At 52.0% G+C, this 17735-nt stretch overlaps 1 protein-coding gene across 1 annotated transcript in view; it reads left to right on the top strand.

Moving 5' to 3' along the window:
* The window catches only part of FGF18 (fibroblast growth factor 18), a 36788-nt gene extending 25637 nt beyond the window's left edge, over positions 1-11151 (top strand). Inside the window, exons 4-5 of the mRNA XM_055421807.2 lie at positions 2931-3037; positions 9837-11151. Coding sequence (XP_055277782.1) covers positions 2931-3037; positions 9837-10103 — 374 coding nt within the window. The 3' untranslated portion in view covers positions 10104-11151. The remainder of the gene's footprint in view (positions 1-2930; positions 3038-9836) is intronic.
* Positions 11152-17735: the final 6584 nt, after the last annotated feature.

The following is a 17735-nucleotide window of genomic DNA, read 5'->3' as shown; positions in this document are numbered from 1 at the left end:
TCCCCTTGCTGGGGTGGGGGCGGCGGGGCTGGCGGGGGTGGGGTGCTATCCAGCCCCAGCGCCAGGCCCCTGGACGGCTCAGGCAGAGGCCAGGGCTTCCTCAGATGGGCTGCAGCTAATGAGAGGTGGGGGCTGTGTTCTGAGCCAAGTCTCCCTGGGGCTGGGGGCCCTCCTCTGGGACCCAGGCCCCAACAGGAAGAGAGCCAGCCAGACTGGATGTCAGCCCACACCCCCCCACCCCACCTGGGAAGAGTTGCTTCTCTGAACCTCAGTTTCCCACACTGTAAAAGGGGGATGAAGGTACATAACCTCGCAGGGATGTGTCACTTCAGCAGGCTCACAGGGGAGTCGGATCCAGTGTGCAGGAGGAGCTCTTCTGAAGACAGGGGCCCAGGCTGGTGCTGGGAGAGGGCAGACAGAGTAGTCTTCCTCTCGGACTTGCATGGGGCTGCCTGGCCTCAGCCCTGTGGCATCACCCGCTTTTTATGATTTTGCATCCCTACCCCTCTCCGATCCCAGAGACAATCACTACAGTCAGGCCCCACTCCCATTGCATAGATAAGGAAACTAGGGGCTCAGATAGGGTGTGTGACTTACTCCAGGTCACCCTTCCAGGACTGCAAGGCTCTGTAAATCCCCACCTAAGGGATTTTCTGATGCACTCACAATGTGGGGTGCCTGAGACCCTGGAGGATGCTGAGAAATTTCAGGACAGAAGACCCGCCTTGGGGAAGCAAGTTCTGCTTCCCCTCTGCCGTTTTATACATACCAGATTTCTTTTCCACTACTTTTTCTTTGGGTAAACGGGTTTATTTTGCATTTATCAGGAAACTTAAGGAACAGTTACGGAGTTTCTCCTACCCAGCGTCTGAGAACAGCCTCATTTTATATAACCCTCACATTGGCTGTTAAAGATGAGGGGTGACCACCCCCATTTTACAGATGAAGAGACTGAGGCCCAGCGTCATGCACTGGCAAGTGCAGCTAGGGAGCCATATCCATACTTGTGCATTTCAAAGCTTTCACCTTTCCCCTTACACACGCTACCTTCATCAGAAGCTCCTGGGGGTGGGGGACTCTCCTGGCCCCTAAAAACCCCCATCCTGTGTGGGGCCTGAGTTTGTGAGGAGATGCTGAAAGCAAGTCTTGGAAGTGCTATGATGTTTGACCCTTGGTTCCCAGGGACTAAGCTAACAAGAGAGTTACAAGGAGTTTGGATTTAGGGGAGCAGGGAGCATGAAGGGCTTATAACCCCTATCTCAGTGTTCGCTATATTTTCAGCTCAGTGTTTACTAGGGATGGGGGAAGGCAGAGAGAAGAATGTGCCCCCACCTTTGTTCCCAGAATTACTAAATTCTTGTTAGATCTTTAAATTTTATGTAAATTCTTCTTTTTTTCCTTGGAAAGGTGGGTATCACATTTTAATTAGTAGTGGTGTCAAAGGAGGGCTAGATTAATTATTGGAAATCCTGAGTTCCAGATGGTTTTAATTTTCACAGCAGGGCACCAGGGTATATATTTTAAAATTTTTTTATTAAAATCATACCTCTTGTATTTTAAGGGCACTGAGGTACACTGTTTGTGGCTCCAAGGATACTGTATTTAGGACTATGATTTTGTTATGGAGAAGCAAGTCCCTTGTCACTGAAATTAAAATTTAGTGGGTGAGGGAGGGGCAGGTGTTGGGAAGCAAAGGGTCAGGGGAGGGAGGGTGAGAATAGGGGGTCAGAGGCAAAGAAGGGGGATTGAGGTGGTGGGGAAATCCAGGCACTAGGATTCAAATTCAGAGAGGGCATGTGACCTGCCAAAGTCACACAGCATCCTACCGGGGAGAAAATGTGAAGTGGCTAAGGGACCGGGAAGGGTCTTACAGTATGCCTGATCAAGAGACAGTCACCCTTCAGCCACTAGATGTTCTTGTTCAGTCAGGCTTTGGGGGATCAGCTCTGGCTACCCCATCCAGGATCATCTGGACAGCCCATGTTTTTGTGGAGTATGGGGGTTTAACATGAGGTCTCCCATTCCAGACCAGAGGGTACTGGGTTCTGACTGGGACTTCCGGGCTCCTGGGAGTTAGTTATCCTCCAGCCTTGGTGGCCTTTTATTTTTCTATCCACACTGTGTGGCACGTGATATGTGGGATCTTAGTTCCCCAACCAGGGATTGAACCCATGGCCCCCTGCATTGGAAGCATGGAGTATTAACCACTGAACCGCCAGGGAAGTCCCCAAGTCTTGACGGCCTTGATTGAGGAAAGTGAATATTATACTGATAGCCTCCTTTCCCTGGGACCTTGAATTACCCTTTCCAGACGTTTCCCCATTTCAAGTGGCCAGGGCACTCCCTCTCTCATATCCCCATCAGGGAGGGGACACCCAGATGTTCGCCATGGAGGAAGGGGTTTCTGAGCTAAATTTTGGAGGAAGTAGCTTAGCATTCCACAAGGCAAGACGTGTGTGCATGTATTGTGTGTGTGTGTGTGCGCACGCGCGTGCGCAGGCATTATGCATGCCTGTGTGAGCTCATAGGCATCTGAATGTCTGACCCCTCAGTCCAGAGACTGCTGCTTCTTTGGGGTTATTTGTGTGGTTGTGTGTCCTGCATTGGGGAAAGGAAGCGAGGGGTAGGGGAAGGTGAGTGATGAGGGCAAGAGAAGTCACACTGGTCTTTAGCCCCCGGGAGTGATCTGGGTCCCCAGTGGAGTCCAGAGAGTCTGGGAGTTAGGAACAGGTGTCAGAGAGCTTTTCTCCCTGCCTGAGGGGCACATGCTCCAGAGAGACCTGTCGGAAGCACGCCCTCCCATACTTGATTCTGGGGGCAATGTGAGGTCCAAGGGCAAGGTCAGGGTCAGGGATCATATTGCTGAGTCTTCAGGCCAGCCACTGCCCCTGGTAAAAAAATGTGTCTTGTTCTCCTTCTGCCTTTCAAAGCCCAGCTCCTAGTGGAGACAGATACCTTCGGTAGTCAAGTCCGAATCAAGGGCAAGGAGACGGAGTTCTACCTGTGTATGAACCGGAAAGGCAAACTTGTGGGGAAGGTAAGTGGTGGTCTGGGACTTGGGTGGGTCCCCCAGCAACCCAGGGGGGCTGACGCAGTGCCTCCTGGGCCCCATCAGCCCCAAATGGGAAAGAGGTCCCATGAATGTGTGTGTGTGTGAGAGAGATTCCCACTGTGAGATCCATTCATCACCCCCACTTCTCTGTCCCCTCACCTGCAGCTGTGGCTGTGGCTTTGGGGAGTACGTGGGGCCCCGGTCTCTCCTGGTGGATGTGGAGCTCTGGCTTGCTTGGTAGTGGGAGAATCCCCCAGGGGGTCTGAGGCTCCCAGTTTCAATGTACCTGACGTCTGGCAGCAGGGAATCAGTGGGCCAGGGCCTGGGGCTGCAGCATTGTTTTAATAATCACAGGGGGTTTATGACTCCCCACAGCCACACCTCTGGAACCCAGCAGCCTCTTCGGCTTTGTGATTCTAGCATTTCAGGAAGGTTTTATTACTGTGGAACACGCATGTAACACATTAGGGCGGGGGAAGGATGTGGGTGGGGTGGACCCATGTGCCAGAGATTCTGAGCCTCCACTGATGCTGCATTTTGATGCTGCTGCCCCTTTTGGCCTGGTGTCCTTGTTTGTGAAGTTCACACACTTGTTTCCTTTGGACGCTCCTGTGGAAGGTGTTACGGGCAGTAGCTCTATAGTGGATTCATGCTCCATGTTCCCTTCTCTCTGCAGGGACCCTACTCACCCCCTGCCCAACTTGTTTAATGAGGGGGTGGCTTCTGCTGGCCCCTTGGAGTGAAGGGTAGAGGGTAGACCCAGATTGCAAAGAGGATGGCTTCTCCTTGAGGCAAGGCCCTCTTTGATGATCTGCATTTATCACACCTTGTTGGGGTGGGGGGAAGGAAGCATGACTTCAATTTCTGTTTAAGCCATGGCTTTGACTCCCCGAATCCCCCAATTCTTATTCCTCTCCCCCGCTCCCCTCCATATCCTGGGGAGAGGATGACAGTCCAGAGACCTGAGCCAGGAGAGTGTCTCTGATTATTTGTTAATAACAAGGGTACCAATAGCCTCTGTTAATTGAGCACCTACTTTCTGCCAGGCACTAAGCAAAAAATGCTTCAAAATAATCCCATGCGGTGGGTGGGGGAAGAACAGACTTCCACCATTCCCATTTCATAGATGAAAAAGCTGAGGCTTGGCTGTGTCCGGGCACTCTTCCCAGGTCACGGGCTAGAGCTTGGCGGGCTTCAAAGCCCAGTTTAGAAGGCAAGGATTCCAGCTGGAGCTTCTCAAAGAGCAACAGAATAGTAATCCGCAGCGCGCCCCGGGATGCCTAGGAGTGGTTTTAATTAGTGATTCACTTTCCGCGGACTCGCTCGCCGCGTCCGTCCGCGGCCGGCCGGCCAGCGAGGGCTCCGGGGCAGGGGCGGCGGGCGGGCCGGGCGCCGGGTCCCCTGGCCTGGCTGTGCGTTTCCTGCGGCGGCGCGGCCAGCCCCGCGTCGGGCGCTTTGTTCTCCTGCCCGCCTGGGCCGCCTCCCAGGCGCAACCTGCTTGCAGTTGTGGGCTCGCCTTTCTCCCCCCACCCGCCTTGTTTCCTGTTTAAAGGAGGGGCCGCGCCGCAGCCCGCCGTGCCCGGTGCCCGGTGCCCCTCCCTCCCCGTCTGCGTCGTTCCCGGCATCTTGACCCCGGGAGGGCCGTCCTGGGGTCAAAAGAACAGCCCCGTCCCCTCGGGCTCCCCGCCGCCCGCCGGCTGGCCGCTGAGTCACCGCTTCCACAGGAGCCGGCTCCGATTTCCTGCCCCCTCGCCCTCTCTCCCGGCATTAATACTGGGGACGTTCAGCTGGTGGCGAGGCCCGCCCCGCGCGCCGCTTCCCTGCCCCTTGCTACAGGCAAGGTGTCCCTCCACCTTGCTGCAGGGCCCCCCCACCCCCAAGTTTCCCCTCTCAGCTCCCGGGCTGGCCACGGAGGCGCCACGGGCGTCCGGCCACCCCTCCACCTGGCCCGACTTGACCCGGGCGGGTCCCCCTCTTGGCTCCTGCCCAGCCCAGCGCCCACTCTCTGGGTCCTGCAGTTGGGAGCCCGGGTCCTTGGGTGGCAGTTCCATCACAGGTCAGCAGCCGATCAGACCCCGACCTGGGGTTCCTCTTGCTGGCTGGTCTGTGTCTGGTCCTGGCCTGACTCCTGCTGCTGTTCCCTACCTTCCCCGGGATAGTGTTCCTCCGCTGCCGCGGGCTCCACCTCCAAGCCTTTGCCCTCTGCCCACCCTCAGCTCTCTAAAGCTCGCCCTCCTCTCCACCCGCAGCTCAGCCGGAACCAGTCCTCAGGCCCTCACTTTCTACCCAGGAAAGGCTACACTCCTTGGGGAGAGCCTGCCCGCCCTCGTGTTCCTATGTCACAGACACATGGCACTGCCAGCCTCCACTCCTTGGATGGGGCCTTCAGGCTGTGTGCATGCGGTTCCCTCTGCCGGGACAGCCTTTCCCTCGACCATCCACCCTGAGTCTTGCCTCCTCCTTTCATGATCTCTGGCTTCCCTGACCGCCCAGTCAGCACACCCACCCTGGAGCCCACGGCTACTCACACAGCCCTCTCTCAGCAGTCTGCTCACCTGGGTTGGCACTGGCTGTTTTCCTGCTTGCATCCCCCACCAGGCTAGCGGCTCTGAGGGCCAATTCTGCATCCATCCATCATGCTTTTTATATCTGCTGAAAGGATACCAAAGAAATAGAAATGTGGTGCTTACCTTTTGAGAATTGACTCAACCTACAGCCAGAATTAGCCACGTCAGACCTGGGAATCTAAGTGCTCTGACCTCACTGAGCCTCAGTGTCCTCACCTGTAAAATGGGAAGATAACCCTGACACTGAGTAGGCACTTACTTGTTAAACATGAGCTACATTCCCCTTGAAAATCAAGTTCTTCACCTGTGGGATCCCTTGACCTCAGTTCAGGATCTGGCTCCTTTGGCTCAACAGGATAGCTTGCTTGGATGGCCTTGACCCTGGGTGTCAATCTTCTATGTATCTGGCCACAGCCGGACACATCACTGAACCCCCAAGAGAGCCTCTGCAGATGCTCCAGACCCTTGGCCTTGCTTCTGTCTCTGCTGCGTCGTATTGATCACATGCCAGAGCTCTTCTCCCAAGCCCCTAAGAGAGGAGTAGCCCCCTTCTCCTTGCCACCACTCTGGACCCCACCTCCCTGGACCCCACCTCCACCTGACCCAGGAGATAGTACTTCCTTTCATTCCATTAAAGAGTTGTTGAATGTCAAGCACTACCTGCTAAGCAGTTGTTCCCCATCTCTGGAGATTCAACCCAGGTGGATTTTTCTCATCTGTCTCCTCCTGTGTGATCATTAGTGTGTCCCCTTTGGGGCAACATAGGACCCCAGACCCATTCAGAGCAGGGGGTCCCTTGCCCACTGCATGTTTGTGAAGACTGCTTTGGTTGAATGTGACTGAAACCTAATTCAAGATGCCTTTAAGCAAAAAAAAAAAAAAGACTTTTTCGTTTTGGTCTAGGTAACTAAAAACATCCAGGGGGTAATTCTGATTTCAAGGAAGACTAGATCTAGGGGCCAAGTGATGTCATCAGGATTCAGTCTTCAGATAAAACAGAAGGAATAGGACTCCAGTTTGGAAAGAAGGAGGTTGGAGGTGGTAGATTTCCAGAGATGATCAAATTCTACTAAATCACCAAGGTTCTGGGATGGGCTGTTCCATTACTCTCTAAATATTGGTGATCTGCCTTGCCTGAATCAATTGAGTCAGCATTTTGAGGGGTGAGGCCCATGCACATGTGTTTTTTAAAAAATCTCTGCAGGCCATAAGCAGGGTCATAGAGGTGGTGAGGAGAAAGGCAAGGGTCAGGCTCCAGGGCAGCCTGTCGTTAGCTTCTTATCCACCAAGTCTGAATTTAGGTGGGAACTCCTCCCAAGGGCTCCTGACCTCTGGAGTGTCAGAGCCTCAGCCTGAAGCCCAGATCCTCAACCAAGGCAAGAGCATATGTGCCAGGCACTGTGCTGGCCCTTGAACCTCCAAGTCACTGCTTCATGAGCATGGTAGTTCTGTGGTCCTGGGGGACCTGAGGTGTTTTGATGGGCAGCACCCACTCTTCCATATCCCCATGGGCCTGTCTGGGATTAGACAGCAGAGAAGTGAGCTGCAGTGGCAAGTGCAGGTTCAAATCCTGGCTTTGCTGCTTAACAGTTGCATAACCTTGGGAAAGCCATTTTTGTGTCTTTGAACTGTTGTCTTCTACCAAGTAGAGTCTACCTTGGCAAGTTAAGAGGATTAAATGAGACGGTGGATGTGGAAATATCTGGCCTCCAGTTTGCAGTCAGTAAATGCTGAATGAATGAGTGAGGAGTAGGTACACCGAGGTGGGCAGGCTGAGAGCTTGGGCCCTCACTTTCCTCAGCACATCACCCAGGAAGGGCCTCTCACAACTCATGACTCTCTCTGGGACACTAGTAAGGGATCCAGGAGGCAGAGTCCATTTTCTTTTGGAGGAAAACCAATTAATGTGTCACCCCCACCATCTGTGTCCCAGCAGAACTCTCATCCATTTAACCACAAATTCTCTGGGTGCCCCTGTCTTGGGCTAAGACCTATGCCGAAGCCATGAGAGCAAGCGAGAAGCAGTCCTGACCTCCTGAAGTTCCTGAAGATGAGGAGCAGGCAGATACAGAACTACTCTGTTGGGCAGGCAGGAGATGGAGTGGGTGTGGAGGGGATTCAGAAGATGGAGTATGTGAGTTGAATAAAGTATACTGCTAAATGGGAGAAAGGAATGGCAACCCACTCCAGAATTCTTGCCTGGAAAATCCCATGGACAGAGCAGCCTGGCGGGCTACAGTCCATGGGGTCGCAAAGAGTTGGACACAACTGAGCAATGAACACACACAATGCTCCAATGGAGTCTTGAAAGAAGAGGAGGAAATACCCAGGGAGCTAGATGGCAGTCAGGGAAGGCTTCCTGGAGGAGGTGGTTACTGAACTGACTCTTGAAGGTTGAAAGCAGTTTTCCAGGCAGATATTCTAAGATGGGGAACCAGTCATGGTGTAGCCTTTATTCAGTTTTCTCTGACTGTTCCATCAAAACCATCCAAGGGACCTGGACTCAGGTTGGATAGGCAGCTTCCAGAATTATCCATGGGGAGCCAGATCCCACTCCTTTTCCTCTCCCTTGCATATATGCCCTGGCTTCCCTCACAATAGGCCCTCTCTGCTCACTCAACCCGTAATGTCCTCTGGGTCCTGCGTGCTTCTCCCTGTATACTCTGCAGCCTCCTCGAAAGATCTCCCCTCCAGAGAATGTTTTCTTACCCTGCCTGTCCCTTTCTGCAAAGTTCAGCACTTTGTCTGCAGGGCCCAAGCTTGCCCTCCGCTCAAAGGTGAACGTTCCTGGAAGCTCCAGCCCGTTTTCCACTTCAAACAAAAGGCTGGAACTTGCACCTCAGTCTCCACGCACAGCCAGACCGCTGGGCTTCCAACTTGGCTGGGCACCCGTCTGTAACGAGGAGTGGGCCTGGCCTAAATTTGGAGATGTTAGTTGGAAACTCGAGTGCTGCTAATTCAGGCCTTCCAGCTTTGTGTGTTTCCCACTCTTCCATACTGAGCAATTCGGCTTTTTCAAGGAGAAGATTCAAAGCCCGCTTTCCACCACCTTTTGTTCAGATCCAAGGAGGGAGGTCAGACCTTCAGAAGCACCTGCTCTTCAGAAATAATGTAACAAGTTCCTACTGTGTGCCTGGCTCATTTATAACATCCTCATAACATCTCTGTGACGCAGGAGTCATTTTCTGTGTTTGGTCCAGGCAAGGAATCCAAAGTTTAGAGAATGAAATTAACTAGCCTGAGGTCACATAAGGAAGTGTGAGTTGATTCAACGTCTGACTATGAATCTAGTGCTTCTTGCCTGGCATAGTCTCCCAGGGAGTTCACCTGGGACCCTAAAATCTTAGAATCATGGGTATAGGCTTTGAAGTTTGGTCATGCCAAAGCCCTTATTTTTAGAGGCTTCCACCCCTCTTCACAACAAACATTAAGATATACCACATTAAATGTAATTTATGTTTAACTCTGTAACAGTGGAGTTGAATGGCAGTTGAGTAGGCAGTTAACTTGGTTCCCGGTTTAGTGCATATGAGCTGGGACTTCTTTCTGTTGCATGTGATAGGACACAGTCTCAACTATTTTAAAGGAAATAAGATATTATTGGCCCATATAACAGCGAGGTGACTTGAGCTTCAGATATAGCTGGGTAGGTCCAGAAACTGAAAGATGTGAGGAGGACTTGGTTTCTTTCACTCTTCCTCTTGGCTGTCTTCCTGCAAGCTGACAACATTTCCCCTCATGGGGGTTCAGTGGCTGCCTTTGCTACAGCCTTACCTATTTCCCGAGTTTAAACTGGCCTATGTTTGGGGGGATTACTTATAACAGGATCTTGAGGACTGCTGATTGGATGACTCAGGCCACATGTTGTGCTGTGCACCAATCACAGGAGATAATATTTTGCTTGGTCAGATGTAAATCTTTCCTTCTAGTAGAGCTGAGGCGAAGCCCCTGGCTCCATAATGCGAGTGGAAAAGAAAGGGATCACTGAATGGTAATGGGAGGCTGGTACCTAATTGGTGAGCAGGGAAGGATTCAGGGGCTGCTAAGTCAAGTTCACTCTAGGGATCCAGGGAGTGAAACTGCTGAGGCCAAAGCTTGGGGTCAGACCCTTTCTTCTCTGCCTTCTCAAGCCTTGGCCCCTGCCCCTGCCTTCTCTACACAGCTCTGCCCCCTGCACCTTCCTTCCTCTCTCACCTCCTCCTTCTCTCTTCCTGCAGCCTGATGGCACCAGCAAAGAGTGTGTGTTCATTGAGAAGGTCCTGGAGAACAACTACACAGCCCTGATGTCGGCCAAGTACTCCGGCTGGTACGTGGGCTTCACCAAGAAGGGGCGGCCGCGGAAGGGCCCCAAGACCCGCGAGAACCAGCAGGATGTGCACTTCATGAAGCGCTACCCCAAGGGACAGGCCGAACTGCAGAAGCCCTTCAAGTACACCACGGTGACCAAGCGGTCCCGGCGGATCCGCCCCACGCACCCCGGCTAGGCGGGCCGCCGCGCCCTCCAGGCCGCCCCGGCCCGCACTCACACTCACGGAGAACTGCAATCAGAGGAATATTTTTACATGAAAAATAAGGAAGAATTTCTATTTTTGTACATTGTGTTTAAGAGAAGACAAAAACTGAACCAAAATTCCTGGGAGAGGGGAGCGATAAGGATTTTATTGTTGACTTGAAACCCCCTATGACAAAAGACTCACGCCAAGGGACTGTTGTCAGTGCACAGGTGCTCGTGTCTCTCTAGGAACAGACAACTCGAAACTCGTCCCCAGAGGAGGACTTGAGTGAGGAAAACGACACTCTGAGAAACCAAAGTCCTTTTTCCCAAAGGTTCTTAAAGCAAAAAAAAAAAAAGAGAGAAAAAAAAGAAGCAAAAACACAAAAAAGAGAGAAGAAGAAAGAGAAAGTAGTGTTCCCCCACCCAACCAACTGCCCATCTTTCCCAATCCCCCGTCCCTGCCCCAGAGCCCAACAAAAATCGCGCTCTGGTTTGCAGTCATTTATTTATTGTCCGCTGCAAGCTGCCCTGAGACACCGCGCAGGGAAGGCGTGCCCCTCAGAATTCTCGGCGCCTCGACTTTCGACGACAGACGGCCTCGTCCAATCACGGTGACCCTGCATTACTCACAGTTCTGGAGGATGCTGCTATCGACCTTCCGTGACTCACGTGACCTAGTACACCAATGAATAAGGGAATATTTTAAAACCAGCTATATTATATATATTATATATATATAAGCTATTTATTTCACCTCTCTGTATATTGCAGTTTCATGAACCAAGTATTACTGCCTCAACAATTAAAAACAATTGACAAATTATTTAAAACACCAAGAGGCGAGTGGTGACCGGGGCAGGGCTCAGGTGCCCCTCCATGTTTGTTCTTCTTGGTCTGAGGTCGTTGGGCTGAGAGCTGGGGCCTTGCTCATTCATTTCATTTATCGTTCATTCATTCCACACGGGCCACGCTCCAGGTCTAAGCACTGAGGATGCAGCCTTAAACAAAGCAGATGGTAACCCTTGCTTCCGGAAAGATTAAATTCCAGTGAGTCATGATTCAGTGGCTGACTCGGTCATACTTTCACATACATGTGCTCTCGCGCACATTTATGTCCCAAGGGTATTCAAGGCCCTGTTGTTCAGTCACTAAGTCATGTTGAACTCTTTGCGACCCCATGGACTGCAGCATGCCAGACTTCCCTGGCCTTCCCTGTCTCCCGGAGTTTGTGCAAACTCATGACCATTGAATTGGTGATGTCATTCAACCATCTCATCCTCTGTCACCCCCTTCTCCTCCTGCCCTCAATCTTCCCCAGCATCAGGGTCTTTTAATTCAAGGCCCTGGGGATTTATCAAAAAACATAAACAAAACAGTCACCGCCTGCTAGGAACTTCACTTAACAGTAATTCTCTCGATAGCAATGATTCATTGCTTCATGCATTGATTCAACATATATTTATTAAACCCTTACTAAGTGCCAGCCATTCTTAGGTACTGAGAATTCATCAAGACAGATCAAAAAAAAAAAAAAAAAACCATGAATTTGCAGCAAGGCTTATTGATTGAGTCATTTGGGGAGCTGACCCCTGGGTTTTGCCAGGCACAGACTAAACAAGGCACGGGTGGTCCCCACTCTCATTTTGGTGGTGGCGGGGGTCAGATGGCCCAGGTTGGGAGGGGACCTGGTGTTTCTTCTGCAGACCCTCACGGGCTGGAGCGTGAGAAGTGTGTCTGGCCTCATGAACCTCCGGGGACTTTGGCTTCAAGGTCTTTTTTCCCCAGGGCCTGCCCTAGGGTGTGGGGGAGAGGCCGCCTTAGTCTTAGGGTAGAAAGTGGATTGGGCTTGAGGTTGACTGAGGGTCTCTTCTAGGGTCCTGCTGCTGTCACCTGCCCCCGTTGAAAATGCCCCGTCCCAAGAATGCCCAGAAGAGGTCCCTGGTGAGGCCCTACGAAGAGGGCAGGGGCAGGGGGTGAGGTGGGTGGGGGCAATAGCATCTTCTCTGCAGAGGCCTCCTGGACAGAGGGAGCTGGGCTTCTTTTAGCTCCCTCTGTGACCCCCCTCAGAACTCAGGCCGAACACCACTCTTGGCTCTGTCTGTCTTCACCCCTGGACCCTCGCCTTCCTGCCCTTCACAGTGCGTCTTCCTGAGGGCTTTGTGAAGCCCTTTCAGAGGCCTTATCTCATTGTGACTTCAGGATGATTTGTGAGGAAGGGACTATCATTATCCTCATGGTATGGGTGAGGAGACTCAGAAAAGTTTAGCTGCTTTCCCAAGGTCACAGAATAAGTGGTGGAGTGGGTATCCAAACCCCAGACGCCCTTCGATTGCAGTGCCTGCTACCTGGTGAGTGTTTACTGGATGTCAGACCCCCTGCTGGGTGCTTCGTGTCCACCTTTGGCATCCAGCAAATATCCCTTGTGTTGGACAGTTGGACCGATGAACAGACTGGGACTCAGAACTCTTGCATGCCCAAGGCCTCCGTGAGCAAGTGATGAATCTGAGATCCTTGATGATAATAATGGTGACTGTGGTGGTCATTTATTTGGCACCTACTATGTGTCAGTTCCTTTCACCCTCTACTATTTTATTTCATTGAAGCCATAACCCTGTGAGTTGAACATGTCCTATCTTTTGCGTTGGAAGTTTCAGAGAAATGAAATGACCTGCCCAAAGCAATCCAAGCTAGAAAATAGTGGCACCAGTGTTCAATGAATACATTGAATCAGTCATTCATTCATCTCATAGATACATATGGTTTACTGTGAGCCAGATGCTGTGTCAGGGTTTGGAGATACCGCAGTTAGCTGAGCAGAGTCCCTGCCTCACGGAGCTTATGGTCCCTTGGGAGAAGATACAGTAAACTGAATAAATATCAACTATTTCAGGTAGTAGTGAAACATAAGGAAAAAGAAAGTAGGGTGAGGAGATAGAGGTGGTGGAGCTGCTATTTTAGGTAGAAAGGGAAGGGAAGGTCTCTGGAGGAGGAGTCCCGTGCAGACACCGAGGCTAAGAGTGTTCCAGGCAGAGGGAACAGTGCTCAGGCCCGGAAGCCTGTCAGGGCAATAATATGGAGGGCCTGTGGGCTTATTGCGAAATGAATGGAGGAGAGGAGCTGAGCGTTGGAGGGACCAAACCACCACCCCTACCCTGGTGGCTCAGCAGTGAAGAACCTGCCTGCCAGTGCAGGAGGCCTGGGTTTGATCTCTTGGTCGGGGAGATCCCACTCCAGTATTCTTGCCTGGGAAATCCCATGGACAGAGAAGCCTGGTGGACTGCAGTCCATGGGGTCACAAAAGAGTCAGACACGACTTAGCAAATAAACAGCAACAACAAAACCACCCCTTGAGCTTTTAGATTTGGCGTGAGATGGAGAGCCACGTGTGATGGGCCTTATACTTTCAAGGGTCTGCTCTGGCTCCTGTGTGGGGAAGGATAGACAGACTCCAGCCTGCGGTGCCTGAGGCCAGGACGACCCTGCGCTGCGCTGCCTTCTGCTGCTGACTGTGGCCTTCCCCTCAGCACACCCTTCTGCTGCTGACTATGGCCTCCCCCCAAGCACATCCTTCTGCTGCTGACTGTGGCCTGCCTCGCCCTGCAGCACATCCTTCTGCTGCTGACTGTGGCCTGCCTGCCCCCCCAGTGCATCCTCAGGCCTCCATCCTCATCCCACAGGCTGCCGACACCGCCCACATCCAACACCTTGCCTTGACTCCATCCCAGGTGCCCAGGGCCGGTGGTGATTTCCTCTCCTTAGTCCTCCAGAGACTTGGAGGATCTGGAGCCCTGGAGTGAGTCACGTGCCCTGTCTGGGCTTGATTTTGGAAGATGTGGACAGAGATTTCTGGATATTTCCCGAGCTGTAAGAAACATGTTAATCAGTGCAGTGGACTGCTGAGAAGATTCATCAGCCAAAGAGGATGTCTTAGGATGCTTTCCTGAGGAAAGAGTTGAATGAGTATTTCCACAGTCCAGCTGAACAGAGCCCCAGTAATAATAACCACCACTTCTGCAGCATCTTCTGTGTACCAAGCATGAGCTTATTGAATCTACCCAACCAGTCTTTGGGGTGTGCATTTTTAGCCTCACTTTATAAGGCAGGCTCAGAGAGGTGAAGTCACTTGCCTGAGGTCACACAGACAGTAAGTAGAGGAGCTGGGATTTGAACCCAGATCCGTCTGTTTCTATGGTTTGATGCCAGCCTAAGTGGCTGGAGCACTCAGCATCTGCCCAGAGTTTTCACCTCTCCTCTCAGCCCCCAATCCTGCCTGTGTGTCCATCATCTTCCAGCTCCCAGAGGGTGGAGGCAGATATAAACAACATTTTCAGGTGCCTAATGACAGCCTGTCCCTGACCCTCTGGATCCTACCCAGGATGCCAGTGTCCCAGAGGTCACGAGGATGGGGGACCTAAGGTACCAGAGTTTGTTTTTCACTTGGCCACTTTGCCAGCTGTGTGATCCTGGGCATGTCATGTCTTCCATGAGCAGTGTCCTTCATTAATCCAACCATTCTTACCTTGCAGGGTCCATGTGGTCAACAGAGATAGGAGAGCACATAATTGGGGATTGTTCCTGTAATAAGAGCTGGAAGGCATCCATGCAAGTGCTTTATCCTCAGTCTTTTTTTCCCAGGAATATGTGTGATCTTAGTCCCCTGCCCGGGAATCAAACCTGTGCCCCCAGTGGAAGGATGGAGTTTTAACCACTGGACCGTCTGGGAAGTCCCAGCCTTATCACTTTAGAGAGGAAGGAACCATGACTCAGACAGGGGAAGTGACTTGCTCCAGGGCACCCAATGAGTTAATGACAGAGCCCATTAGATGACCAATGAATAGTGATGATGCTGATAGTGAACCCCATGAGTTATAGCAAAGGGAGGTGAGTCAGGGCTCACCTCCAGGGAAGTCAAGGGTCAAGGGCTCTTCAAAATTTACTTCTCTGACCCATAGAAGAAGAGGGCAGAAGGAAAGGGCTGCGGTCTCTTGATCCCAGACCCTTGCCCTCTGCTCCTCCCCCCTCCAGTGGTACTGTGTGCCTGAGTACCAGGAGTGAATACAGATGGACCCTTGCCTGGTGTTTCAAGAGGCCAGTAGGGCACTAATAGTAGGCTCAGTCCCCACACAGGGAGGGAAGTGGCTCTGGGGACAGCAGTGTGCTCTCCACCCGCCTGCCCCACCCTTTGCTGTTTGTTGTTTTCAGTCTCTTTAGTTGTGTCCGACTCTTTGCACCCCCATGGACGCAGCACGCCAGGCTCCTCTGTCCTCCACTATCTCCCGGAGTTTGCTCAAATTCATGTGCATTGAGTCGGTGATGTTATCTAACCATCTCATCCTCTGCTGCCCTCTTCTGCTTTTGCCTTCTATCTTTTCCCAGCATCAGGGTCTTTTCCAATGAGTCGGCTCTTTGCATCAGGTGGCCAAAGTGTTGGAGTTTCAGCTTCAGCATCAGTGCTTCCGATGAATATTCAGGACTGATTTCCTTTAGGATTGACTGGTTTGATCTTGTTGCAGTCCAAGGGACTGTCAAGAGTCCTCTCCAGCATCACCATTTGAATGCATCGGTTCTCAGGCGCTCAGCTTTCTGTATGGTCCAACTCTCCATCCACACGTGACTGCTGGAAAACCACACGAGGGCATTGTTTGGATTCAGGATCCTTCCTCTGTGGCCACCCCTCCCCTGAGCACCGGGATGGGAGGGGGAAGTGGCGTCTATCAGGCCCCTACTCTGGACCAGGGCTTCTGATCACAGTGATGCTCACACGTACTGTTCAGGAGGTTCCTGGTGCCGTAGCTGTTACTATCATCACACTTGATTGGCACAGAGACCTTGCGAGACAGCTATTAGGAGTCCCCTGCTGTTGACAGGGAAACTGAGGCCCCAGAAAAATGCCATTGGCCCCAGGTTTAGTGGTAGAAAGTGACAGAGTCAGATTTGAATCCAGGCTTCTCTGTTCCTACTTTCCACTTCCCCACCATTCCTCCTTATCCTTGCTTTTTTTGGGGGTGGAGAGGGGAATAAGGCACCAAGACTTGGGGCAAGAGAAGTGAAGTGCCCCTACTGGGTGAGTGCGGACGACATGACAACAGGAGAGGCTGGGTCTGGGGGTGTTCCTGCCGCCCAGGTGGGCTGAGGGGGGGCGGGAGGCGGGTGAAGCCCCGGGCTGAGCGCAGGAGTGAGATGTTCTCCTGACTGCCTGTCCAGATGCAGCCTAACAAACCTGGGCTACTATGCTGGGGCTCGAAAGCCCCATGAACGGGCAGAGCCCTTCTTCACAGCCCCAGGACTGGGGCTTCCAAAGAAACTAGTGAATCAAATGCCAAAGATGTGGAGGCTGCCCCCCAACCATGCAATTAGCAGTGGGTCTCTTACAAGCGTTAGGTGAGGAGTTGGGGACCAGATGGCGGCGAGGCTCACCCGTGCTGTCCTGCCCCGGGACCGCCTGGCCCCTGGCTGAAACTCCCAGCTCTGGCAAGGAGAGGAGACGTCAGGTAGCCCGCTGGTGTCTGGCCCCCTGAAGAGTGGGCCAGTAATGAACCAGGCATTCCTCTCCTCCCAAGGGCAGCTTCACGGACCTAATGAGCACCTGCAAGAATTTCTCCCCAGCTCCTCCACTTGTAGAAACAGCAATTCTGTGAAAATTCCAATCTACCAGACTGACCACTGCAGCTGCAGGCCCCATTGTGGCCCCTGGGGTGGGTCACAGGTGCTGCTGATTTTAAACGACTCTCATAGACTGATGTTTTAATCATATGGGGCTGATTGTCACCTACTGATCACCAATATTGATCACCAATTGATTACCCCAATTCTCTTAAGTCTCATCCCAGTCCTCTGAGATAGTTAACTTTATCTGCTTCCTACAGATGAGAAAACTGAGGCCCTGAGAAGGTCAAGGTCAAGAAGTCAAAGCTTGGTTAAGGTCATCCATCAGACTTCTGGAATCCTGCACATGACTCTTATTACCATATAACAGTCCCCCAGGGAGTTGGTCTTACCCTGCTGTGTCCACAGACAGCAAATCAAAGAGGCAAAGTGACATGCTCAAAGCCACTCATTTATTAAGCAGTGAAGCCAGGGTTTGAAAGTAAGTCCATTGGGTTTTAGAATCTTACCTCTCTCTCCTGCTGAATCTCTACTTCTGTCCCTGTGTTATTCTGGGTTCTTTGGCTAGAACTGACAGAAACACATGAAATTTGACTTAAGTGTATAAGGAAATTTATTGGCTGGTGTAACAGAAAAATGCACAGTGACTGGCTTCAGGTAAAGCTGGATCCAGGTGCTCAGTCTCCTCTCCAAATTTCTGCAATGTTGGCTTCACTTTCAACATTTTTCCTGTAGTTCAGCTCAGTTCAGTTCAGTTCAGTCGCTCAGTCGTGTCCTACTCTATGCGACCCCATGAATCACAGCACACCAGGCCTCCCTGTCCATCACCAACTCCCGGAGTTCACTCAAACTCACGTCCATCGAGTCGGTCTAATTGGCTTAATGACTTCAGGGAAGAGGGAACGTACCATTTTGTGTGTGTGCATGCCCAGTCTCTCAGTCATGTCTGACCCTTTGCTACCCTATTGACTGTAGCCCTCCAGGCCCCTCAGTCCATGGCAAAAATACTGGAGTT

Source organism: Moschus berezovskii, chromosome 18 (assembly GCF_049115385.1).
Source record: "Moschus berezovskii isolate FMDL1 chromosome 18, NW_MosBer_1.0, whole genome shotgun sequence".
Lineage (NCBI taxonomy): Eukaryota > Metazoa > Chordata > Mammalia > Artiodactyla > Moschidae > Moschus > Moschus berezovskii.
Note: the sequence above shows the minus strand (reverse complement) of the source record. Positions and strands in the feature narration are given on the sequence as shown.